The following is a 26,914-nucleotide window of genomic DNA, read 5'->3' as shown; positions in this document are numbered from 1 at the left end:
CCATTAATTAATCAAAGTCTGCCATTTTTTATTTCCTTTTTAATTTTCCAACAGTGTTCTAGTTTATTACTTAATTTATTATTCATGGAAATAAGTTCAACATTTTTCCGAACACATTTTGAGGATATTATCAAACTAGAATCTCCTAGCATGTTACTTATTGCAATAACAATACTAGCATCGCTAGACATTAATTATCACCATCCAACATAGCAGGATTACCGGGTAACGAAAGACTCACACCGTTAGATATATCAAGGCAGTGAAAGCACCAATATCGTATGTTAAATGTGTTATGCCAATAACGATTGAGAAACACGATCACTGAGATCTCGTCTTTCAGTAAATAGCCAAGAAAAACTTATCTTCCTGTAAGATCCATTCAGTGCTATATCACACCAACATCGTTAGTTTTCTAGGATAAGGAAACTTGTAGACTGTCACTGCAACCTTTCATAATTAGGTAGTCAAGCCTAGTTGTGAAATACAGTTTTACTTCAACAAAGAACTGATTGTGTTACCTATTGTGAACGTCGTTAAAAATCAGTTTACTATGCTTGGACATGTTTGTTTATCATACATTTAAATGTTTGATAAATATCTTATAAATGCATAAACAAATACTGTTATAATGCATAAAATTACTTCTTTTTGTCTTGGCTAAAAGTGGATTGTAACAATTTGTTTTGTTGTTTACATTTTAGCAAATTCTTTAGTGAACCTATAAAACGTTATTGTCAAAAACTACAATATACAACATATATAGCACAAAGATTGATCTGTCACTCTCACATTTACGTGGGTGGGAAATATGACTAGGTTATAAGATTATGATGGATTTTTTTAGTTATTTCTACGTATTTAAGATATTATAGTATTTGATTATACATATGTTAGTATTTGTTAATTTTTCGTAGATACATATTTAATTTAAAAGTTGTTTATTAAAAGTAGAGGTGAAAATGGTTGAGTTGTTGGTGTGTTGACACAATGGTTTTACCAAAAAAAGAAAATGAAAGGAGCGGCAATATAGAGAGTTGAAGCAACAGCTGAAATTAGGCATATATAAAAAGAAGATGTGGCAACTAAGACCAAGCTAGAGTCTCCCTCTCATCTCCTCTTTTTTGAGGTTATATTTTTGCATGGGAGGCACAGACATATATCATTAATCCTTTCGTGTGAAAACAACCTTCGTTTTTGCAGGGAAGATTAGAGAGAAGAGTATTGAATGCTCTTGATCTTTCTTCCCCAACCGACCTCTCCTCGTTTCCTTCAAATTAATATCCATGGGCGCCATCAATATTCAAGATGTCGACCTTGTAAGTACCTCCACACATATATATAGATATATTTAAAAAAAAAAATCTTTACTCATAACCTCAAAAAACAGGTGAAAATCCCCATTGAGGAAGTTTTCACGCACCTGAAATGTTCGAGGGAGGGTTTGACGTCTGCAGAAGCTGCAAAGAGGCTTGAAACTTTTGGCGCCAATAAACTTGAGGAGAAGAATGAAAGCAAACTTTTCAAGTTTTTGGGATTCATGTGGAATCCTCTTTCATGGGTTATGGAGTGTGCTGCTATAATGGCCATTATATTGGCAAATGGAGGGGTATTATTAATTATCCCTTTTCTTATTGTGTCATTCTTGCACATTCCTCACTATTTCACAAAAAAATATGACATTTTCTCAATTCATTTTATGTTATGTTCATGTTATCATAGAAGATGAAACCCTATTGTTGTTGTCACATCACATGTGTTTAAAGGATTTGGATCCCGTGTTGTGGCTGAATGCACAGCAAGGAGTGTTGTTGCTCGCACTCGTTTTTTAAACAATGAATGTTATTTGATTGATTTATAAGGGCAAACCTCCCGACTGGCCGGATTTCGTTGGCATCACGGTCCTGCTAATTATCAACTCCACGATTAGTTTCATCGAAGAAAACAGTGCCGGAAACGCTGCAGCTGCCCTCATGGCCGGCCTTGCTCCCAAAACCAAGGTACATTTTGTTCATTAAATCTTCCTGATATAACAATATGCATATGATGATGATTGAAAAAAAAAGGTATTAAGAGATGGAAAATGGAGTGAGGAAGAGGCATCCATTCTAGTTCCCGGAGACATGATCAGCGTCAAGCTCGGCGATATCATCCCGGCCGACGCTCGTCTCTTGGAAGGTGACCCTCTAAAGATTGATCAGTCAGCTCTCACCGGCGAGTCCCTACCCGTGACAAAGAACCCCGGCGATCAGGTCTACTCTGGCTCCACCTGCAAGCAAGGCGAACTCGAGGCCGTAGTTATTGCCACCGGCATCAACTCCTTCTTCGGAAAGGCTGCGCATCTCGTCGATAGCACCAACAATGTCGGACATTTCCAGCAGGTAAATGAAAAATCAATGAATTTTTTACCCAATTCGACAGCTCTACTTTGTGTTTGTTGATTAGGTGTTGACTTCGATCGGCAACTTCTGCATCTGCTCGATTGGTTTGGGAATGCTGATCGAGATCATAGTGATGTACCCTATTCAAAAGAGGGCGTACAGGCAGGGAATCGACAATCTGTTGGTGTTGTTGATCGGTGGGATTCCGATCGCCATGCCAACTGTTTTGTCGGTGACAATGGCGATCGGGTCCCACCGGCTGTCTGAGCAGGGGGCCATCACGAAGAGGATGACCGCGATCGAGGAGATGGCCGGAATGGACGTGCTCTGCAGCGACAAAACCGGAACTCTCACTCTCAACAAGCTCACTGTCGATAAAGCTCTAATTGAGATCTTTCCGTCTGACTTGGACGGCGATGGCCTCCTCTTGCTCGCTGCTCGAGCGTCTAGAGTTGAGAATCAGGACGCCATTGATGCTTGCATTGTTAGCATGCTCAAAGATCCTAAAGAGGTAATTACCTAATTTGAAATCACAATTGTTGTAGCCTTGTAGCTCCTGATGAGATCATTTTTAGGCAAGGGCTGACATTACGGAGGTGCATTTCTTTCCCTTCAATCCCGTTGAGAAGCGGACCGCCATCACCTATTACGACTCTAATGGCAACTGGCACCGCTCCAGCAAAGGTGCTCCTGAGCAAGTAAACACATATCTTCAACTTTACTAGTACTACTTATATTTTGTTTGAGTTTTGTGTTTATAATATTACAACTTGCTCTGATAGATTATTGAACTATGTGGATTGAACGGAGAAGCGTTGTACAAGGCTCAAATGATCATCGAAAACTTTGCTAATCGCGGTCTTCGCTCTCTTGGCGTTGCACGACAAGTAAGCTATACTACACTTTATTTGTAATTAATTAGATTAGTAATTAAATTGAGTGATGCATACTCAGAGTGTGCCGGAGAAGACGAAAGAAGGCAGGGGTAGAGCCTGGGAGTTTGTAGGGTTGCTACCATTGTTCGACCCTCCAAGGCACGACAGTGCGGAGACGATCAGAAGAGCTATTCAACTTGGCGTGAGTGTGAAGATGATCACCGGCGATCAGCTAGCCATTGGCAAGGAGACGGGTCGTCGCCTTGGCATGGGCACCAACATGTATCCATCTTCTTCTCTACTCGGGCACGGCGAAGACGGGTCCTCGATGTCCGTTGATGAGCTCATTGAGAAGGCCGACGGCTTTGCTGGAGTCTTTCCTGGTAATTTTCAATATCATGTATGGCATTAGCATATACTCTCTTCGACACAGAGTTTTGAAATGAGTTAGTTGAATGGTGGTTCCGTTTACTTAATTAGAATATTAATTAATTAACACCATCTTGATGTCTCTTATGTAGAGCACAAATATGAAATTGTGAAGAGGTTGCAAGAGAGAAATCACATATGTGGCATGACGGGAGACGGCGTGAACGACGCACCGGCCCTGAAGAAGGCAGATATAGGCATTGCGGTAGCAGACGCAACAGACGCTGCCCGTGGCGCGTCGGACATCGTGCTAACAGAGGCGGGGCTGAGCGTGATCGTGAGCGCCGTGCTTACAAGCCGCGCGATCTTCCAAAGGATGAAAAACTACACCATCTACGCCGTCTCCATCACAATCCGCATCGTCCTCGGGTTCATGCTCATCGCCCTCATCTGGAAATTCGACTTCTCCCCCTTCATGGTCCTCATCATCGCCCTCCTCAACGACGGCACCATCATGACCATCTCTAAAGACAGAGTCAAGCCTTCCCCACTCCCCGACTCGTGGAAGCTCAACGAGATCTTCGCCACGGGCGTCGTCCTCGGCACCTACATGGCCGCCATGACCGTCGTCTTCTTCTACCTTGCAGCGTACACCGACTACTTCTCGAAGGTTTTCGGCGTCAGGTCGATCAGAGGGACGACGGATGAGCTCACTGCCGCACTCTACTTGCAAGTCAGCATCATCAGTCAGGCCCTCATCTTCGTGACAAGGTCACGAAGCTGGTCGTTCGTGGAACGACCGGGCATCTTGCTAATGAGCGCGTTTGTGCTAGCTCAACTGGTGAGTTAGTCACATTATTTTATATAATGGGGATTGATTTTTTTTTATATATAAAAATAAATTTGTTGAGTTTCAGTTAGCAACGGTGGTGGCGGTGTATGCAAATTGGGAATTTGCGAGGATGAAAGGCATCGGATGGGGATGGGCCGGGGCGATTTGGGTGTACAGCATTGTCACCTATTTCCCTCTTGACATACTCAAATTCATCATTCGATTTGCATTGGGAGACGTTAAGGTATCAAAATCTAACCTAACAAAATTTGAGTGAAGTCGAATTGATTTTTCTTTTCTTTATTGTTAATGTAGACAACGAAGAAGAAGTACGGTGATGGCGACAAGGACGCGCGATGCTCCCTAACCGACCGCCTCTCCGCCTCTGACTTCTGATGAGCACACAAATACATATATAGATACTTAATATGGAAAATGGTAACAAAGTCATAGTTTTCACAAAAATTAAAATTTATGTTTTCAGGGAAAATGTGATTCTCAAAGAGTAGATAATAATAATAATTAGTAACTATAAATTTTAGTTTTTTTGAACATATGTATTACGCAAACTACTTGCTTGTATTTAAGTTTTCACCATCCTATGAGCTTTCATACAAGTTTTGGCATGATCGTTGATACTTTTTATCTATAGAGGTCCCGAATTTCCTTCTTGCATGAGTATTTGATAACAGTATTTGTTTTACCATAAAATGTATGGTGACATTTGTTATGGTTTTATTTATTTTTGTGACTCGCCAAGTTTATACTCCCTCCGTCTCAACTTATAAGTTGAATCGTATTCATTTTTGGAATGTCCCAACTCAGTTGAATCATTTCCTTTTTTTTAACTAAAAACAAAATATACAATCACTCATACATTTTTCCATCATCTATTTTACTCTCTTTTTATCTTTCTTACTTTATTCATCTCTCCTACTTTTCAACACAATTTCTTAATCTTTATGCCCAAAAATTTTGTATCAACTTAGTTGGGACGTGGGGAGTATTTTTTATCCGATGTCATTTTGTGTGAAGAGATATCAACTAATGAATATACGAGTTTACACTTTTTATCAGATGTCATTTTGTGTGAAGAGATATCAACTAATGAATATACAAGTCTGTAACAAAAATTAGAAATGATTAGATCTAAGAGCACCCGCAACGCGGTGCCGTCGCCGTTCCTATGCCGTTCCGGAGGAACGGTTTCGCGGCGGCACGCGTTGCAGCGTGCGTTCCGTCGCCATTCCGTGCCGCCACCGTTCCCATGCCGTGCCGCGTTTCGTTCCTCCGGAACGCGGAACGAAACGTTCCGCCACGCGCCGAGGCGACATGGCGGACTCCCATTCGACGCGTGAAGCCCACTCGCTGCCCCGCGAGTGGGCTTCGTCCCGATGACGCAATAATTCATTTTTTTTAAAAAAAATTTCGAATTTAATAAAAAAAAAATAAAAATTTTTTTTATTAACGGTAATGAGACCGTTAATTTTATAGCCGTTTGTTTTTTTTATTATTATTTATTTATTTACTCTATAAATACTCCTATTTCATACTCATTTCAATCACAAACACACATCTATTTCTCTCTATTTCCACCCCAATTTTCATCTCAAATCAACTCTATTTTCCTTCTCCCAAATTTAATCAAACTAATGGATCCTTATGAACAAATGCGTCAAATATTGGAACAATCACTTGAAGAAGATCGACGACGGGAGGCGGAAGAAGCCGCTCCGCCCCAACGTCGCTCCCGTACGTACATCCATCGTAACCGGGAGGAAGCCGCCGCAAGGTTAGTACGCGACTACTTCTGCGATAACCCGGTTTGGGGAGATACGTACTTCCGTCGCCGTTTCCGCATGGGGAACATGGTCGACATCATGTATACGTGCATAATCTTGCACAACATGATTGTCCAAGACGAAGGACCCGAGACGGGAAATTGGTTCGACCCCGAATCCCCCGGAAGCTCAACCGCAAGTAGTCCGCCTCGAAGTGGAGCGCATCCGTCTATACAAGAACGGTTATCTATTCGTGCAAGGACACGCGACTCTAGCGCCCACACCCAACTCCAACATGATCTAATTGAGCACATTTGGGCAAACTTTGGCGGATGAAATTATTAAAATTGTGTACTTTTATTTTTTTATGATTTTAATTGTGTGCTTTTTATTTTTTTTAAGTTTAAGTTGTAACTTTGTTTTAATGTTGTGTGTTTTTTAATAAAATGTGTTTGTTTTTTTAATTGAATTGAGTTGAAATTAAAAAAAAATGAAATTGAATGAATAGTAATTTAAGGAACGGTTAAGGAACGGTTAAGGAACGAGGGTTGCAGGTTCCGTTCCTTAGTTAAGGAATGGAGTAAAAAAGTACAGTGGGGCCCTCAAATAGTGGTTTAAGGAACGGTTTAGGAACGGTATAGGAACAGCGTTGTGGATGGCCTAAACAAAAATAATACTCCTTCTGTCCCATCCAACAATATCAGGATATGCAATTTAACTTTGGGTGTTAGAGTAAAGAGAATAAAATAGAAATAAAAATTTTATTTTCAAAGTAACTCATCTTAATTAAGAGAAACTAAAAAGCAAAGCTAGTCATCTTCAATAAGATGAGGAAGTACTAAGATTTAAAAGATTACAGAAGAAAGATTGATGAGAAGTACTAAGATTTAAAAGATTACAGAAGAAAGATTGATGAACTTCATAGTCATTACTGTATACTTTTTGTATTATTTCCATTTAAAACAAAAACATAAAATCATCAAAATCAAAATAGTAAAGGAGTGTCTAGAAACAGAAATACGGTCACGAACACGCCACGTCATCCATATTGCAATTTGGCGCCAATTCGAAACCTCCCGCCCGCCGCCCACAGCCGTAAGCATTCATTCAGCATATTAATTGGAATTCAGTAACCGTCGACAGATACTCCGTCTTTCGCTATGGGAAGCAAGGGGAAAATGACAGACTATGAGCGGCGGAGGCTGGAAAACATTCAGCGAAATAACGAAATGTTGGCCGCGCTCAAGGTCCACTCCAAGCTCAACGACCTCTCTGCCGCCTCCGCCTCCGCCTCCGCCAAACGCACCAGGTTCTTTTCCTCCCTCCGTCCTTCTGTTTCCTCGTTGCGTTTCCCCCAAAAATTGATGTGTTTACAGAGTTTATTGTGAAATAATTTGATGGCGGATTACCTGTTTGATGATTTGTCTGATAGAATATCTCAGATTTAAGATAAAATGTTCCCTTGCGCGTGTGTGCTTACTCGTAATGAATCTATGATACTATCGAAGAAGACAAAAAGGAATTATTTTTCGTTGTTATTTTTGGTTTTCTGCCCTTCCTTGACGAATCTATGGTATCGCAGCGGTGAGATCAAGTCGTATAAACCTGGTTCCGCGAAGAAGCCCAAAATTGAAACCCCGCTAGTACTGCGCCGGTCGCTTAGGGCACGCGGGGTGCCGCCTGATGCCTCTACAGCGAATGGTCTTGACGATGATGGTGTCATCGACAAGCAGATTAACAAATCCCGAACCATGAATTCCAACTCTGTACCCAGTGTGTCCCCTCGAAAGCAGGGACCAATTAGAATGCACGATTCATTTTGCGGTGAAGATGGATTGGAAAACAAACTCTCAGAACTTGTTAAGGGATGTTCCGAGAATGTCCTTCTGAATGGGAATGGTTTGATTTCAAGTGATTCTGTTGATGTTATTAAAGGTTGCAAATCTTTTAAAATTGGAAAGAAATCGTGGGGTCGCGTGGAGGAGTTGGAATTGAAACCGGAGAACATAGCACGAGTGGTTCCCGGGAGAATTATGAGTTTGAGGTTTTTCCCAACTCGGGACATGCAGATGGTTGCTGTTGGCAACAAATTTGGAGATATCGGGTTTTGGCATGTTAATGGCAAGGATGAGGATGGTGCTGAAATTTATTTGTACCACCCACATGCTGGGCCTGTTTCTGGAATTGTGATAGATCCTTTTTCTGTATCAAAGGTAAGTTTGTGTACTTTTTTTGTTTATTTTATTGCATTTGAAAAAATCAACTGTAAGTTGGTTTTTGGTAATTTGAGTACTTAAGATTGCCATAAACTGATTAGGTGATGGGATATCCTCGTAGGTTAAGTCCTTTGACTGGGAATCAGACTGAAGATTTGTTTTGAATCTGATTTTAGCTGTTTAACTCTGGCTGAAATGGTTTTCTGATGATCACTGAATACATAGATTTACCAGTATATTTTCTGGATGATTGAGATCTAATTTGGTAATGAGATTATCATGATGGGAATATATGTGTTGGCTACTGCGTTGTCTTAATTATGTAGTCTTACTTGTATTTTAAATCATTGTTGTAATGCACTTTTAAGGGGAAAACATTCCTCTCATTGTTTATGCAGATGTATAGCTCATGCTACGAAGGGTTTATCAGGATGATGAGCATGGAGAAAGGGGTGTTTGATATGGTATACCACAGTGAGTATTGTATATACTCTATAGCACTGAGTCCCCATGACGTAAACTCCTTATACTTTGGCGAGGGCAAGGGAGGGTTCAATAAGTGGGATGTGAGAACAGGCAAATCTTCTTTATCGTGTGATTTACATGGAGATAGAATCAACACCATTGATTTCAACACGGATACTGAGAATATCATGGCTACAAGTTCCACTGATGGAACCGCTTGTATTTGGGATCTGAGACTCATGAAAAAAGAAAAAACAACCCCGCTTAAGATCATTAAGCACAAAAGAGCTGTACATTCTGCTTACTTTTCACCTTCAGGGAAGTTTCTGGCAACTACAAGGTGTGTTTTTGGCTTCTTGCACATTGTGCAGTTGTATTTGTTACTCTCTGTTCTGGGCTTAGTTTTTTCTTTTGGTTTGGAAGCTATTTTGTCGAAACGATGTTTTTCATATATGTTGTTGCAGTTATGATGACAAGGTTGGTTTGACAAGTGGAGCTAATTATGAGAGCACTTCTATGGTACACCACTACAACCAAACAGGCAGATGGATATCCACATTCAGGTATGAAAACAAAGGGTTTCAAAATATAGTTCACTTTCCTTTTCCAGTTGTTGTATTGTTTCCAAAAACCCGAGAACTATATGTTGATTCTTCTCTCGAATGCACAGAGGCATATGGGGTTGGGACGACTCGTCGATCTACGTTGGTAACATGAAGAGAGGGGTTGATGTCATTTCTGTTGACGAGGGAAGACTTGTGTCAACCTTACAAAGTGATATCTTGTCGGCAATTCCATGCCGGTTTGATCCGCATCCATACAACGTAGGTGTGCTTGCAAGTGCCACAAGTGGAGGTCAGGTTTACATTTGGACTCAGCCATAACAAGATGTTTACTTGTGCATCAACCAATGTATGTTGTGATGAGGATATAGTTTTGCTAGAGGATATTACTAACTACTCACGTTCTTGTAACTGTAATGCAATTTGTTTGGTGATGAATGATCTAAAAGTATTTTTCCCCTCAGATGTTCTTTGGTCCAATTGGATTATAAAATAATAAATTTATTTAGACTCCATAAACATTACTTATAAAAATAGTGAAATTATAGTCTGCCGTTGAAACATGATCACAATTATGTCATCCATATTTTGGACTAAATAATTTGTTTAAGATAATTTTAAGGAAAAACAAAACCGTTGTGTGGTGTTCTGTCAATTCGCTATGGAAAACGACGGGAAAATGACAAAGCAACAGATAGGCTATTTTTCTGTCAGTCGAAATTATCACAATTTGCACTATATGTTGAATATTTGCATGAAAAATATGCTATTTGGCCGGGAATGGAGTATTAGGTTCGAACACTGCTTAATGAAGGCATGAAAAGGAAAACATGCAAGAAAGAGGGCAAAATGACAAGAAATAGAAGAAAGTGAAGGAAGGCAAAGCAAGATCCAAACTGCCTAAGCTGTTAGACTGGCCAGTTTGAACCCGACGGAAAAATGATTAAAGCCACTTCCACACACTCATCAAGGACAACTCTCACTTGCTACACACGCTCATATCTGCCCTTGGAGAGTGATAAGGCTAATTTCATGCATAGGTCTAGGGGATAAATTCATATAATTACGGGGTCTAACATACGTTTTAAGCCAGGTGTGTAGAAGAATTTCGCCAGGTTCAGGAAAGAAAGAGGACAATCACATGGTCCGAGGAAACTGGAGAAAGAGTGAGCATTGTGGAGCAAATTGCAAGACGGAGGAAATCTCGGAGCTGAAGGGTAGAATGGAGATTTCTACGAAGGCTTCTAGAAGATTATGTCCGCACCTATATAAGAAAGGAAGCATGCATTCTGGGGGGATCTTCTCGGTGGAGGCCTCATTAACAGTCTGTGGCTCGTAGCTCATTTTTTTACACACTTGGGTTCTTTAGAGGGAAATTCTGGGGTTGCATTTTGGGTTCACTTTTCGCTTTCTCGCATTTCAGTTGGGTTGTAACACCGTCCTATCGAGGGTGAAGAAACAAGTTCCATTTTATTTTCTCGTATTTTGTGGATTTCACCGAGCTTCGCTGTTCGGAGCTCGGCCCTCTGTTTTTTTTACCGAATATTTCTATGTTTAATGCAAGTTTAATTTTCTGTCATGTCGTTGATGTTGATTTCTGATTTCATTTCTGTGATTATCTGGAGTTTGAGTTAGTTTACTTGTGTTGGATGCGTTTCGCAATTGTTCACTGAATTTGTGCAGAGTAATGGCTGGATCGGGTTGATCAGAGTTTGTTGTTGGTTGAATCGGAGGTTTGAATTCGGTGTTGTAGCTGAGGTGAGTGGAATCGTTTGAATTCGGTGTTGATCGGTTTAGATCTGTTATATCAGAAGTTATGGAGTAGATTGAGGTTGTTGTTTGGTTCGGATCGCTTGGATCCGGAGTGGATTAAGAATCCGACGTGAATCCGAGCAGAGTTGGTTTAAATTTATGCCTAGCCTTCGTGTTTTCATTTCATTCCGTCGAGTATATGTAGATCATTGTTATTTCCGGTTTGTTGCAAGTTTCCGATGACCCAACTTTTATATTCTGTTCGAATCTAGGTACGTGCTCTGTTTTCTTCATCTTCGTTTTTGATTCAGTTAAAAAATGCATGTCGTTGTTAGTTAGAGTTTCAGTTTGTTATTTGCAGCCTTTCTGCCGTACTTGCTAATTCTGGAATTATGGTCTCCACTGTTATATGCTTCCTGTCTGGTTCTATTAGGTAGCCGTTTACACGACCTAGCATAGCACATCGCATTTTCACAACACGAACACACATCTTTCTCTCTCTCCCTTCAGAGAGTAAAAAAAAAGGGAAATATCTTTCATTGGAAAATGTAACAAAATACTTAACTATGCTTTTCCCCAATAACCACTAGTCACTTTATCACTTTAGCTTTAGTTTCCTCAAGCATGTCTGCTTGGAGGAAAATGAAACTATTCTCGTTATCATCAATAGTGAGTTGGAAAATGGCCAAGGTGAGAAGTCGATCAAAGAGCCGAAAGATCCCGACTTTCTTGAATCCGAGTTTTTGCAAGATATGTATCCATTGCCCTCCATTGAAGAACAAGTTGAGCTCGAAGGACTTAGTAAATGCATGTTGTTCAAGATGAGGAATCACACAAACCCGCCTGAGAGATGTAAACTATCCGATCCGAAGGAACTACCCAGTCAGAATGAGTTGCCCAGTCCAAGAGTGGAGGAAGAGTTGCTATTGTTGGAGATTCATCCACCTAAATTGGAGATGAATGCATTTCTTTCCGGCCTCAAAACTTTGGAAGAAAATGAGACCATTCTCATGATCATCAATAGTAGCTTACACAAGAGTCAAGAAAAAGAGTCAACCAAGGTTTTGAAGAGGCATAAGGAGGTGACCGGTTGCACTTCGGCCGATGACATGTTGTGTATAAGCCCCAATGTTTGTGTGTTTTACATGAGTTCAGAGAAGGGTTCCAAACTCTACAGAGATCCTAAAAGGAAATTGAATGCTTCTGCTTGGAAAGATTGGAAAACAAGATTTGATGATAATTTTTTTAAGAACACATATATCCTGCCCAGTTTGTTGAACAAGGCAGTTTGGATGCCACAATGGGTAAAGTAGCTGAAGCCGAAGGTGCTATCAAGCTAGCACATGAGCCTAGAATTGAAACCCAAGGAGGCAGCTGCACCAGCTCCACCACCACTTGCCACATCAGCCCGTACCCCCCGCTTTGTGCAGGGGAGGTGATTTCTATCCAACCCTCTCTTTTATTTGTTGTATATATGTGTTGTGTGTGTGATGTATGTGTTTGCTTAAAGTTTTTTTGTTATTGTGGCCTTGCCGTCCTTGTTTTGTATGCATGTTTTGTGGTCTTGCCTACCTTTGTAACTGTTTTGTGTTGTTAGTAATCTCTCTCTAAACACTTGGTCTACTTGCTCTCGAGCAAGCAATGCCCAAGTGTGAGGAGGCGGGATTCATGTGTGTTGTTCTTGATTTTCTAAGTTTTATGTGATGTGTGTCCTTTTCCAACATTTTAACCAAACTTGCTTGAGAGCAAGCAAGGTCTAAGTGTGAGGAGGGGGTTTGTTTTGTTGTTCGTTCGTGTTGTGTTGTGTCATTATTGTAAAGTGCCGTGTTTTTTTCTTTTTTCCAAGCCTTGATGCATGATTTGGTAATGATCCCCCTATTGAATTGTAGCAAAATAAAAGAAAAATACTTGCTTTGTTTTGAAAAATCTATTCAAGAACTTGTGGTTTTGATTGAATGAAGTTGAGTACGATGGAAATGTGAAGCACTACTACTTGCATAAAAACCCATAAATGGTAAGGTTCAAAGCCTCAAAGTAGAACACTTTCTACATGTATTCGAGCGTGAAATAACATTTTCTTGCATGATTGTTGATATCACTTGGTCACTATGGCATAGATAGAGGGCACTAGGAAAAGCCAAATTGAGCCTTATTCTTTGTGATTACATCAACCAAAAAGAGCTACCCCTAGTTGCCACTTTGAAACCTTGAGCCTACATTTCTTTCCAACTTAGAAAATGGTTTCCCTCTTGTGCAAAATAAATGTGCTTAGTTGCTCCTAAATGATCACCACCTTTTGGGAAAGAGATAGTAGTTGTGAACATCCAAAAAATCTGCCCCCATCAAAAAAAAAAGAAAAAAACAGTGGCTACCATGAAAAGAAAAAAAAAGAGAAAGGAAGCAAAACAAAGAGAAAATGGCAAGGAAAGAGTGGGAAGGAAGGTAGATTGAAGGAGAAGAAGAAAAGAAAACACATAAGAAGAAAAAGAAAAAAAAGTGGAAGAAGAAAAAGAAGAAAATGAAGTGCATCTCTAACTTTTAGTTTGATTGTGGGTGATTGTGATTGGAGTTTCTAAGTACCTCATTGGAGAATAAGCACAATTTTTTTTGGTTGTACTACACTCGCTAGCTTAGGACCCATAGGATCTAACCGACAATATTAAATAGTCCCAAGCCACATTACATCCCGTGCAAGACCCTCTTGAGCTACATGTGATAAAGTGATATCTCCTTGATTGCATTTTCATTATTATTATTGAGAGAATTGTCCTTACATTTTGAGAGGGTCAGGGAGTGAATCTTTTGCTTGTGTTATGTGCTTAACTATCTTGATGAGACCAACAGTTGGAACCACATTGTTCAACGAAGAAAATGATGTTTTAAAAATCTGTTTTGAGCTTGGTTCTTGGGGGTATCATCACGCTTTTCATACAACTTGCTTGGTGTGTCTTTCATGTGTATCTTGAGTCGTGTGTGTTTGTTTTGTAAAAATGTCTTCGTGTTTTGTGTTTGTTTAATTTAGTGTGTGTGTGTATAGAAAGTAGAGGGTAGTGACTTAAACTAACAATTGAGTGAAAAGTCCAACCACATACTTGGGACAAATATGGTCCAAGTGTGAGGAGGTTTGATAGGCTAGCTTTCATCACTCGAAATTGATCACTATTTGCACTATATGTTGAATATTTGCATGAAAAAATATGCTATTTGGCAAGGAATGGAACATTAGGTTCGAACACTGCTTAATGAAGGCATGAAAAGGTAAACATGCAAGAAAGAGGGCAAAATGACAAGAAATAGAAGGAAGTGAAGGAAGAAGGCAAAGCAAGACCCAAAACTGCCCAAGCTGTTAGACTGACCAGTTTGAACCCGAAGGGAAAATGATTAAAGCCACCTCCAAACACTCATCAAGGACAACTCTCACTTGCTACACACGCCCATATCTGCCCTTGGAGAGTAAAAAAGAAAGGGAAATATCTTTTATTGGAAAAATGTAACAAAATACTTAACTGTGCTTTTCCCCAAGAACCGCTAGTCACTTTATCACTTTAGCTTTAGTTTAGTTTAGTTTAGTTAATTCTCTCTCTAGTAACTTTTCTCTCTTCCTTAAGAAGAGAGATTTTAAAATCAAGGCTGCCAAGATCTTTTGTTCTGCTGGGGTTTGGAGCCCCTTGCACAGCGGAAGTTATACATTCACAAATAAATCTTAATTACAGATCTATTTGACCGATTATGGGATCAATTAACTACATGTTAAACACAGAATTGCATCCAAGAACGCACATAATACATGTAAAAGGAATTAAAACCTAAAACATGAATTCCTACGGTTTAGAATTATCGATCTGATTCTCCAAAGAATAGTCGATTGCTTGCGCCTTCTCCACGTGATGTTCTTCGTACTCAACCACGAACCTTCTAATCTGTATCCCGAACTCAGAATCCGACCCTTGGGTGGGCAAAGCTTGTCAGAATCGAAAAGGGCTTGATTAGAAAGGAGACATAATATCAGTTTTCTCAAAAACTGATTTTTCGTCCACTCCCACAGGGGAGCACGAAAATTAACACTTAATTTATTAATAATCTCATTTCTAATCTCCTTTTATATTGAGTTATAATGGGCCAGATTAGGGATCCATGGAGGTTGGACTTGGGTCAAACCTGTCGGACTTTTACTAATTAAATTGAGCCCCAATTTAATACAAGTCCAATTGAATATTATTATCATCCACTATAGTATAATAATATTGACTGCCCGTCCAATCCCAAATTACGAGTAATCCAGGCTTTACCTCTTTAATTTATTATTTCCCGTGTTTAAGATATAAATATCCATTAATTAATTTAAGTCTGCTATTTGACTTTAATTAATTAATATCTTTTTCCAAGAGTTGTCTAGTTCAAAATCTTTATTTATTATTGGATTGCGAAACCTTTTTGAATAATAAAACCTTTTTCGAACACCTCTTGAGGATATTATCAAACTGGACTTACCCAACACTCGATTCATTGAAATAACAATACTAGCACCTCTAGACATTGATCACCACAACCCAAGATACCAGGATTCTTGGATTGCGAAAAATCTGCACCATTTGATAAATCAAAGTAGTGCATAATCAATATCGTATGCTCAATGTTATGTCAACAATGATTAAGAAATAACAATCACCGAGACCTCGTCTTTCAGTAATTAGCAAGAAAGACTTATCTCAACTGTTAGATCCTTCAGTGCTATACCACACCAGTGTCGTTTATTTCCTAAGGTAAGGAAACATGTGGACTGACACTGCAACCTTTCACGATAGGTAGCCAAAGCCTATCTAGGTTGTGAAATTCTATTTCTCTTCTACAAAGGACCGACTGCGTCACCTTCTGTGAACGTCGTTCACGACCAGTCTACTATGTAGAAGAATTAGACTTATTTGCTTCTTATACATTTAAATGTTTGAGAAACATCTTATAAATGCATAAGCAAACACCAATGCGATAAAATTAATTCTTTTCGTCTTGGGTTAAAAGTGGATTGTAGAATTTATTGTATACAAGCAATTCTATCCGTGCAACATGCTCGAAATATGCTTTTCAGTATACCAATCCTAACATGTTCATCATGGGTTGAAGTAGTAGTATTTAATTTCTATAGTTTCTTGTTCTTAACTTGTGGAGTTCTTTTGCACCTTTCTCACTCTTAGTTATTGTTGTAGTTCTTGTTTTAAAAACTTATCTCAAGTAGTAATTGCTGTAAGTGTTTGTGTATTTAATGTGCTTTGAAGTTTAGCTCTTGTTTATTTTCGGTTTTTGTCTTGTTGTTCTAGTGTTTGTTAACCCTTTCTTGCTTAGTAAAAATCTTTCCCAAAGTCTTTAGGTCAGTTTTATTTACTTTAGTTAGTTGTTAGCTCGAAATTTTCAAAAGAAAAGAAGAAGAAAAAAGTTGTGTTCTTGTTTAGAGTTTAAATCACCTAGATTAATTAGTTTAGCATGTTTTAAGTGTAATGTTTGTGGCTTAATTTCTTGCCTTGTTATTCATCCTCCATTGTTGTTGTTTTTAAACTTCTTTCATCATGTTTAAGTGCTTTAACTTTCAGCTTTTCATTTGGTGTTTTCAAGGCATAATTAGGTAGTTAGCATGTTGATTTTGTGTTTCCCTTGCCTTGTTAGTTGTGTGACAGTAAAGTAGTCTTTTCTCTCACTTAATTTATGTTCCTTTAGTGTAAGATTAGTGGCTAAAATCAGCTTTTAGGATTCAAGTGGAAGAACCATTAGTTGTAGGCTTTTGTCCATTGGTTTTACACCTTGGATAAAAGAAGTTGGGAGACAATAAGTACATGCTTCCTTTTCACTTTTGGCAACCATTTAGGTTAGTTAATTTCGGCATTCAACCTACATTTACATGTGATTTAGTTTAGCTTTTAGGAGTTAATTAGTTTAGCAGGGTCACAATCCTAGTTTCTAGATTTCTTTAGTAGCTAACACTTAGTTTATTTTCTTTAGCCTTTTAACTTAGTGTCTTTTGCTTTTTGAACTTAGCAATATTCATGAATGTTGCTACTCTGTTTTTATTTCCGAATGTTCTTATTTTCGCTAAGTGTTGTAATTTTTCTCGCTACTACTAAATTGCCCAGTTTGTCAACTTGCACAGTCTGCGTTCTAGTTTAATTGCTTTCTTCGTATTGTATTTGAACCTTTAGTTCCCACATTAGTTTAAGTCTTGTTTACATTTCGTAGTTCAATTCCCAACCCCAATTTAGAGCGTGACGGCATCGCCAAAACCTTTCTAAGTGTGGAAATACATAACGGATGCTACCGTTCCTCGAGGGTTCGACACCCTAACTTAGTATTTTGGAAAGTGGGAACTTATAAATCTTGTTGAATAGGAAGGGACACGTGAAAACGACACACGTGCAAAATCCCGACCCTTTCATCGACAAAATCAAGATTTTCTACCTCGCCACTAAGTACACAACATAGATGCAGATCGAAGAGAAAAAGAATTGTGTATGAACAATATTCAATGGAAAGAATATAAATCAAGTTAAATACTGATATTTTGATGAGTTCAAGCATTTTAAGAGCCAGTGTGAGATTCCTAAGAGATAGTATGATAACAATGAGCGCGAGTAGTTCGATAAAATTATCAGTAATGAAATACACGGTACACATGTAATCAAGGAAAATTTGTAGAAAATTTTGTAGTAATTGTAAAATTAAGATGAATAGGTTGAGATATTTTTGAAAACACTCATAAATGATGTGACAAAAATAACTATTTATGCCTTTTACTATTACTCCCTCAGTCTAAGAGCATCCACAATGTGGTGCCTTATAGTCTGTGCCCCTATAGGGCGTCATATCCTCCGCCACATCAGCATTTTATCCTCCACTCCATTCACCTGCAGTGGGACGCCCTATAGCTCGCCCTATAGTTTGAACTTATATTTTGTACTTATTTTTGTTTTTTATGTTTGCAAATATATCTGTAACGCCCGTACTTTTTATGGAAGATGACGCACGTAAATCGAGAAACGATCGAAGAAATTATATTTGGAACAACACCAAATATAAGTTGTGACGTTAGGCGTTCTTTAATTTTGTGAAGAACAAGATAACGAAAGTTAATAAAGTTTTGTGAATTTTAATTATCGAAAGAAATGCGAGAATGTAAAGTAGGTTTTTTTTTTGGGCCCTCTCAAATTTAAATAGAGTCCAATGAGTTTAAAAAAAAAGGACTTTGTGCCATAATAATTAAAACTAACCAAGTAATATTATTTGCCAACTTGGGCTTAAAACAACTTGAGCCTAATATCATTTTAATTAAATTGGGAGCCCAATTCTTTTCCAAAAATGAGAGCAAGCCCAGGAATTTCTTTCTTCTTCCTTCTTTCTTTCCCCCTCTCGGCCGTATGCTTCCATGGAGACTCTCCAAGTTCTAACTCCTTCACCTTCCACCTCCCTCATTCAATCCTACATCCAAAAGTCACACATTTAATACATAAGTTTCTTCATGTATCCCCTCTCCTAACTCTTCACAATACACATCAGTGGCGGATCTAGGGGGGGCAGGAGGGGGCGGTCGCCCCCTCCGTGCGACTATTTTTCCCTTATCGGGATGTAAATTTACCATGTCCGCCCCCTCCGTTTGCCTCCGGCGTCGCCCCGAACAACAAAAAAATAGCCATGTCCGCACTAAACTAAGCTAATACTATATATTCCGCACTAAACTAAGCTAATACTATATATTCCGCCCCCTCCATTTCCGGATCCTGGATCCGCCACTGATACACATTACAACTTCAAACAAAAATTTGAGAGAGAAGGCCGAGAGATAGAGAGAGCCGAGAGTGAAGGAAGAGGAATCACCACCATTCTTGCTCATTCACCACCCAGTCCAACCATTTTGAGGTATAATCTCTTCCAATCCCAAAGCATGAATTTTGTATATATTTCATTGCATACATTACACCCACACATAAATCTCTTACAAGTAAATCAAACAAAACAACAATCAACATTTGAAATTAATCGAACACTCGCCGTATGCAATCGAAAGTCCCAAAGAACGTAGCTTGATAAAAAAATATACCTTGCGGGTCTTTTCGGAGTGTTTCCGGGCGGGTTCGGAGTGGTTTCATGGAGGAGGAAGCGACGGCAGCGGCTCGACGGGAGGGACGACGGCGCGACAGCAGCTGTGCTGTCCGGCGACAGCAGCTGCGCTGTCCGGAGACTCCGGCAGCAGCTGCTGCCGGTGGCTGGACCTCTCCGCGGCAGCAGCTTCCCGGCGATCCTGCGACGGCGGGCGAACAGAGGCGACGGACAGCAACGGCTTCGCGAACTCACGGCGACCCCAACGGCGGCCCGATGACGGCGTCGAGCTGGAGAGAGCCACGGCGATGGGCAGGGGCGGCTTTCTGCGTTTTTTTCGAATAGAGGGAAGTTGAGAAAGAAGATGTCGAAGAGAGAGAGGGGGAAGAGAGAGAGAGTGAAGGAGAAAAAGAATGAGAGAGAGAATGAGAAGTGGGCCTCTTTTGTTTGTTTTTGAACTGGGCCTTTTTTTTTGATAAGTGGACTTAATTGTTTTATTTCTGGAGATATAAGGTAGTTGGGCCTTACCAATTATTTGGAAGTAAAAAGGTAAGGCCAAATTAATAAATCTTTGGGCCGATGACTTAATCGTAAAGAATGATTTAATTAAATCCCAGAATATTTCGAAAGGCGAATAATTCTATCCTAAGTCCGAAATAATATATTTTCGAAGAGAAATAATTGCGATAATTTAAAGTATACGCGTAAATAATAATTTTAAGGAATTTATTTCGACGTCGTGGAAATATACGAGGAGCCAACGAAGGAAAGAACGAGCGTAAGCGGCCGACCGGCGTCGCACGCGACGCCTTGGGCGGCCGCCGAATAATCGAAAATGCACGAAAATCGAGAAAATGAATTAAAAGATTTTAATTAGAGTGCATGCATTCTAAAATGTCTTCGTTACCGAGATTGATGTGAACTTTATGTATTTTCCGAAAAGGTGGTTCGCACGCACGCTAAAAGTTGGAACGAGGAACTGTTTACGGAAATCCTAAGCTTTTGAGGTGGGCTTTATTACTTAAGTTCTTTTATTTTGAAATGATATGTTTATGGTGAAATAAGGGTGGTTTAAAATAGTATGTCATGCCATTTTTTATGTTTTGAATTGCCATCTGATTGTCTACTGGGATAATATCCTACTAGACTTTGATAGTTAACGAATTCGGGTCTGACTAGGGAGTGAGTCCCTACTCGGACTAGTGCACTGATAGGGATCGTGAGCCGTCCCCTAGGTCGGCCGGTCCAGTGATCGAGTTTGTGGCCACATTCTCGTTTCACATGATAGTTCAGATATGGTACATGATGGAGGATGATGATGATAGTTGCCTGCAAGCATAATTTTTATTAAAGGAATGATTTAGTGTTTCTCGGCCTTTTAAAGTAAAACCCGAGTTTCACTCAATGATGGCTTGACATAACTTAAATGATAAATGTATTTTGGGCATGAGTTCACTGAGTGCATCAAGTACTCAGCCCCTGCATATGTTTTCCCTATGTGCAGGTTGAGCGTGGATGGGGGACGGAGGATGTTGAGCATTGGACAGAGACAGTATTCAATAAATGATCCGGTTACTATTGTGTCTTCATACATAGTAGTAGCTAACTCTCAAAATGCTTCCGCTACGTCAAGTTTTAAGAATTTCTATTATTCCCTTTCAATTGTCAAACTATGGCATTCACGTTGTGTACCTTCGGGATTTGAAACCCTGTTGATAAATGAAATTTTGTATTTTGATCGATATGTCGTACTTCCTTGATTGTTTCCCCTTCTTCCCCGCTTCTTATTTCCCCCATTAGTCGCGATTTCCCGTGCTTCCTATCCTTAGGAAGTGCGGTCGTGACAATATCAATTAGCAAAAATAAATATAAAAACACCACAAATTAAAGGCAAATCCTATTGCCATAATTTATTTTTTATTTTTTATATTTTATGTTTGCAAATATGGAAAATTGTCGGAATTCATTATTGAATTTAGAGAGAAATTGAGATGGAGAAGAGAGTGGAGCGAAAGGTGTGAAATGAAGTGAAAAAATTGGTGATATATATAGAAGAAAACATATAAAAAAATTAAAAAAAGGAAAAGCTGTTGCATCTTCGGACCTATCGTCCGGACCCCAGCAATGGGGCGGAGGATCGTCCGGAGGATGCAAAAAATGCATGATCGTCCGCGAAGGATGGATAGAGCGCGGAGGAAGGAGGGCGTATCGTCCGCCCACCTGCAGTGGCAGACGATAGGGCGGAGGATGCATCAGGCAGGCTATCCTCCGCCCCATTGTGGATGCTCTAAGGTAATTTGGTTATTTTCTTTTTTGATAAAAGCTTTATTCTTTTTTTTTATTTTACTTTCTTTTACTTTAATCTCACCACTTTAATCTTTTAACAAATCAATTTCTTGGGCACAATCTCACCACTTTAATCTTTTAACAAATCAATTTCTTAGATCTTGTGCCCAAAAAGCCAAACTAAAGTTTGTTATTTTTACATTTTTGTTATAATTCTTAATTTTTAAAAATTCTTTCTCCAATAATTAATAATCTTAGCGACTCATTATTTCATCATTCACATCATACTTTTATCTAGGAACATGATTTAAAAATTAAAAATAAGGGTATAATCATATGTGTACAATTTGATAGGATAAATGAATGAATAAACAAAAATAATTTATACACAGAGCAGATCTAGCTACGGTGTACATGTGCCGATGCCATTTAAGGGAACAATTGAAGCAGTGATAAAAATCAGATCTTTGTGATTCCATCAACTTTTCCCCTTCATCGTAATTGAATAATTTATGTGAATAGATAAACATAGCACAGCCAAATTGAGGCTTTCAATTAATGGAAAACGATTTGGTTCGGTCCGTTTCTTCACGGGCTACCAGAAGAAATCAGAACCAGCTCACTAAAGGTATGCATAAATTCTTAACATTTTAGTTTTTGGTTTCAATTTTTGTTTGGGGTTAGGGTTTTGTAGATTTTAAGGCGAGATATATTGTGAATGCAGATGGTAGAGGATTGTTGTACACCGAGAAACTATCGCCAGAATACACAATGAGGCTCACTTGGAAAATGGGTTTCTTTCGGTTGCTTCTGACGGGAGGAATTATTTGGATGCTGATAATTCTCACTGTTTTGTGCTTTCATATTTGGTCTTGCCAATCCTCTGTTGCATTTTTTTCTGGTGAGTTGTAATTTTTTATGCATCGACAATGCTGGCTCTATTTTGATGCATCGGTCAATTTGAAGCTAGGTTTTTTTTTGTCAAAAAGTTGGTATAAAACGAAGTTCAATTAATTTTTAATTGTGTTCGTTCTAATGAATGTGGACAACATGATTCTGTTTTTTAATTCAGTTTTTGTAAAATTTAACTGACAAGAATGAAGTAATGCTTAAACTGTGGAGTATTGAACTCCCTATAATTACTGCCTATAATTTTATAGTTAATCTATTGCTGCAATGTAGTGCAAGTCTTTTGGGGAAAATGATTGTTTTAATAAATTGAAGAAAGAGTTTGGACTTGGAAGTTTAGAGAGGATCAGTTGCTTGGTGAGATTGTGCTCATTCTACATTGACCGGGAAAGGATTTATGAATCAACTCAGAATTCATTTCCTGATGGTGACCTGTTTTTTAAGGGTTGATCAAAGTGATACTATAGCATGTGCAACTGGTGCTTGAGGGACTCATAACTGATGGTTGAATTCGTGAACTGCATATGTATTAGTATTTTCCCTACATTCTCCTATAAAAGGCATGATTTAGGGAATAGCAAGTAGAGCCCCCTCCCCAAAGAAAAAAGCAGTGTTGTAATGCTTCTGTTTTGGGGAGGGGGAAGGGGTGGGGATTTGCGGTGCTTCAAATTGTGATGAGTAGTTGCATTGTTAATTTTGTGCACTTGAAATGTTATAAAGGCTGTTATGTAGTTGTTTGCTACATTTAATACCATTGATATATTGTTATTGTTCTGAAGAGGTCTATTATTTTTAATCCCTAACAACTGATTTCTAACTTTGTTTAAATTCGACTGTAGCTCTTTGTAACAAAGACAGCAAGGTATATGGCATGTTAAGTACGATGGGGATGGTGACACCACCGCATCGTAAGTTTATGGAGAATTTTATGCTAATCTCTTTGTCCTCTTATATTCAATCTATTGACTTTGAGCAATTTGCTTCTCACTATATAAGGTTGTCCTATCCCCGTTGCTGGTGACCCAAATAAAATAGTCATTCCAACGAAAAGGTCGCCTGAAAAGCTTGTCCGGAGACTATCCTATATCATGGAAGATAGTCCTATAAATAACAGGTTAAAATCTTCTCCTCTCTATAGAACTGCTATTAATGGAACACAATCTACTCCTCTATTTGGTGGGCATCAAACTTGGCAGCAAAGAGATGAAAGCTTCAAGGTCAAGCCAACTATGGAGGTGTATAAGCTACTCATTTTTTTTGTAAACATGTATCTGCCTGCTTTGTTGCTACTGACAAAATGATGCAATAAGTGTTTCAATAATTTTCTACAATATACATGAAAATTTTCAGTTAGATTGCTAAGTAGGAGTATCATGTATGGAGCTTTAGAGTGAAAAAGATGATTGATATCTCTAAACAATCTCATAATCCTGTTAACCTATGCTTGTCCTTTCTTTTATCAGAAGCTTACTGTAAGAAATTGTAATTGCCTTTCCTGAAAAAGAGTGTTCTCTTGTTAGAATTCCAATGTGTTACAAAATTCTGTTGCATTTGGACATTTATGAAACATTTGTTCTCCTAATTGTGCTAGATCGGGAGGTTTTTGTTTTATTTTTTAAGTTATTTTTTGGTTTTGTTTTTCTGAAAGCAGAAATGCTGAGTATACGGTGAACAAAGTTGAATTTCACAAATAATCTACTACCGTACTATTTTTTATGCATAAAGTCATATACCATTGACTAGCAGCTACCTTAATTGATCTGATGTTAATAAATATCGTTCTATGGTACCTTCAGGTCCACTGTGGATTTATGAAGGGTGGAGGAGAAGAAATGGATCCGAAAGACGTTGAATATGTGAAGAAATGTAAATTTGTTGTTGCAACTGGAATTTTTGATACTTATGATATGCCTCATCAGCCATCCAACATTAGTAAACGGTCGCAGACTTTATTTTGTTTTCTAATGGTGGTTGATGAAGTGTCCCTTGAGTTTATAAAAAATAATGCCAGTGTCAGAGTGGATAGTGCTTGGGGAGAATGGGTGGGTATCTGGCGCCTGATTCTCCTTAAGAACCAGCCCTACGATGAACCTAGAAGAAACGGGAAAGTTCCCAAGATATTAACTCACAGGCTGTTCCCTCAAGCAGAGTACAGCATCTGGATTGATGGTAAAATGGAGCTCATAGTTGACCCATTGCTTCTACTAGAGAGGTGTGACAGTATTCTATCATGATATCTTGAACAAGACTGCATCATTAGCTAGGCATGTTAAAGCTAAACTTTTATGTATGTTGTTAATTTGATGCTTCTATTTTCACATGATAATTGGAACCTTGGTCTTGTTTACTGTGTAAACCCAACTTATTTGTCTACTTACAGATATTTATGGCGTGGGAAGCACACATTTGCTATTGCTCAGCATAAGCATCACCGAAGTATATATGAAGAGGCTGATTCGAACAAAAGAAGGAAACGATATGCTCGCCCTCTCATTGATCTACATATGAAAATATACCGATACGAAGGAATGGAGCCTTGGAATCCACAGAAAGACACCTGGAGTGGTAAGGAAGCCAAAAGTCACATCATTTGTTAAGAGATGTTCACTTTCCTACTTGCACATACCCTCCGTCAATTTGCTAAATGCTTTAGTTGAATGCAGACGTGCCTGAAGGAGCGATCATCATACGTGAACACACTGCGCTGAGCAATCTGGCTAGTTGTTTGTGGTTCAACGAGGTCCACCAATTTACGCCAAGAGATCAGCTAAGCTTTGGATACGTAGTCTATAGGTTAGGTGGTATGTTCAAATTCTTTATGTTCCCCAACTGTGAATACAACTCGATCTTTGTGTTGCACCCGCACATTCGCGAGCATTCGTCCAAAATAGAGTGGGCTAAGAGTATGGCGGAGTTGAGAAAACACCCTGAGTTGATAGAGAGCAGAGGGGGATTAGGGTTGTGGACGCCATATCCTGGTGATCTTGGCTTGGTGGTGTTACCACCGGTAGCAAGAACATCTAAAGCTGGTTGATGCTGCTTTCTTTTTACTACTACTAAACTTTGTTGTAGTTTTCACACTCCCACCATTCCTCATTAACATTAGTCTGCAAATTTGAATCTTAGTTGCTGTTTTTGTACATGTATAGTAGTATCCATTGTACGGATAATTTCGAAATACTTTTATAAATTTTGGGATATTGTGTATTATCGTCGAACCCTAGATATTTTTTAGAACTGCTAATTGAAACTTGTCATATATTTGTTGATTTCTCATAATGGAATTTTATGAATTCTTTTCTGGGGCCGTCTAATATTGATACAGAGTTTTTATTAATATGTACTCAAGTATATTATGGATGGTGAAATAGATGGAGATCAGAAATGGAAGGAATGAGATTAAAAACAGGAGTTTATTTTAAGATCGTTTTGGTTCATACGTTCATCAAGTGTTATAAATGTAACGCCCGTACTTTTTAAGTACTAATTAAAATATGTCGTGAAGTAACGACGTCTCTTTTAGTTAAATAATAGAGTTTTCTTGGAGACGTGTTTGAAGGACTCGTTGAAAGAATGACGATGAAGTTGCTATTTTTGGCAAGAAGGATGAAATACGTGGAGATGGATATTTTTTTTTATGGAAGACGACACACGTAAATCGAGGAACGGTCGAAGAAATTATATTTGGAACAACACCAAATATAAGTTGTGACGTTAGACGTTCTTTAATTTTGTGAAGAACAAGATAACGAAAGTTAATAAAGTTTTGTGAATTTTAATTATCGAAGGAAAATACGAAAATATAAAGTATGAATTTATATTGGGCTTTGCAAATTTAATTAGAGTCCAATTGTCTATCTACAAAATGGTTTGGACCCTAATTATTTAAAGAAATCCAACCCATTGATAAAGAATTTTACAAACTTGGGCTTTCAACTAAATGAGCCCAAACCAATCTAATTAAAGTGGGAGTCCATTCTTTTCCAAAAAAGGGAGCAAGCCCAAGAACCCTTCTCCTTCTTCTTTCTCCATGACCGACGGTTTTTCACCCCCCATGACCGAACGGTTTTCTCCACCTCTCCACTCCCCTCATCAACACCTACACCCTCCTCAAACCCCCTCTAGCACCACACACCACTTTCATTTGGCAAAAAAAAAAAAAAAGAGAAGAAGAGAGAAGAAGGAGAGGCGCCGAGAGGAAGCCGACGGGAAGAAGGAGGAAGCTTTGAAGCCACCATTCGTTGTTTTTCTTCCACCATTTTCAACCATTTTGGAGGTATAATTCTTTTCTATCTCAAAGCATGTATTGTAGTAGCTTTGCATACATGTTATACCTTCTTGTTCCATAGTTTTCTTCCATAACCAAACCATGTAACAATCCGTAAGAATCGACCAAACGATCGCCG

General features: G+C 38.9%; 3 protein-coding genes across 3 annotated transcripts; all 3 read left to right on the top strand.

Moving 5' to 3' along the window:
- The first annotated feature begins 1,125 nt into the window (after positions 1 to 1,125).
- Positions 1,126 to 5,045, top strand: LOC121806300 (ATPase 8, plasma membrane-type-like). Its single transcript, XM_042206296.1, has 11 exons — positions 1,126 to 1,319; positions 1,391 to 1,609; positions 1,863 to 2,000; positions 2,067 to 2,381; positions 2,446 to 2,892; positions 2,957 to 3,079; positions 3,164 to 3,268; positions 3,336 to 3,639; positions 3,778 to 4,466; positions 4,543 to 4,701; positions 4,773 to 5,045. Exons 1-11 carry the CDS (start codon positions 1,287 to 1,289, stop codon positions 4,851 to 4,853), a joined length of 2,613 nt encoding a protein of 870 aa, XP_042062230.1. The 5' UTR covers positions 1,126 to 1,286; the 3' UTR covers positions 4,854 to 5,045.
- A 2,225-nt stretch (positions 5,046 to 7,270) lies between these two features.
- On the top strand, positions 7,271 to 9,945 carry LOC121809959 (DNA damage-binding protein CMR1-like). The gene is made up of 5 exons (XM_042210823.1): positions 7,271 to 7,547; positions 7,821 to 8,451; positions 8,853 to 9,259; positions 9,384 to 9,482; positions 9,590 to 9,945. Exons 1-5 carry the CDS (start codon positions 7,399 to 7,401, stop codon positions 9,801 to 9,803), a joined length of 1,500 nt encoding a protein of 499 aa, XP_042066757.1. The 5' UTR covers positions 7,271 to 7,398; the 3' UTR covers positions 9,804 to 9,945.
- A 12,035-nt stretch (positions 9,946 to 21,980) lies between these two features.
- LOC121809552 (probable hexosyltransferase MUCI70) lies at positions 21,981 to 25,718 on the top strand. Its single transcript, XM_042210258.1, has 7 exons — positions 21,981 to 22,227; positions 22,324 to 22,500; positions 23,348 to 23,416; positions 23,505 to 23,743; positions 24,305 to 24,720; positions 24,889 to 25,073; positions 25,172 to 25,718. Exons 1-7 carry the CDS (start codon positions 22,158 to 22,160, stop codon positions 25,540 to 25,542), a joined length of 1,527 nt encoding a protein of 508 aa, XP_042066192.1. The 5' UTR covers positions 21,981 to 22,157; the 3' UTR covers positions 25,543 to 25,718.
- The last annotated feature ends 1,196 nt before the right edge of the window (positions 25,719 to 26,914 follow it).

Source organism: Salvia splendens, chromosome 6, assembly GCF_004379255.2.
Source record: "Salvia splendens isolate huo1 chromosome 6, SspV2, whole genome shotgun sequence".
In the NCBI taxonomy this organism is placed as follows: domain Eukaryota; kingdom Viridiplantae; phylum Streptophyta; class Magnoliopsida; order Lamiales; family Lamiaceae; genus Salvia; species Salvia splendens.
This window is presented reverse-complemented; position numbering and strand designations above follow the sequence as displayed.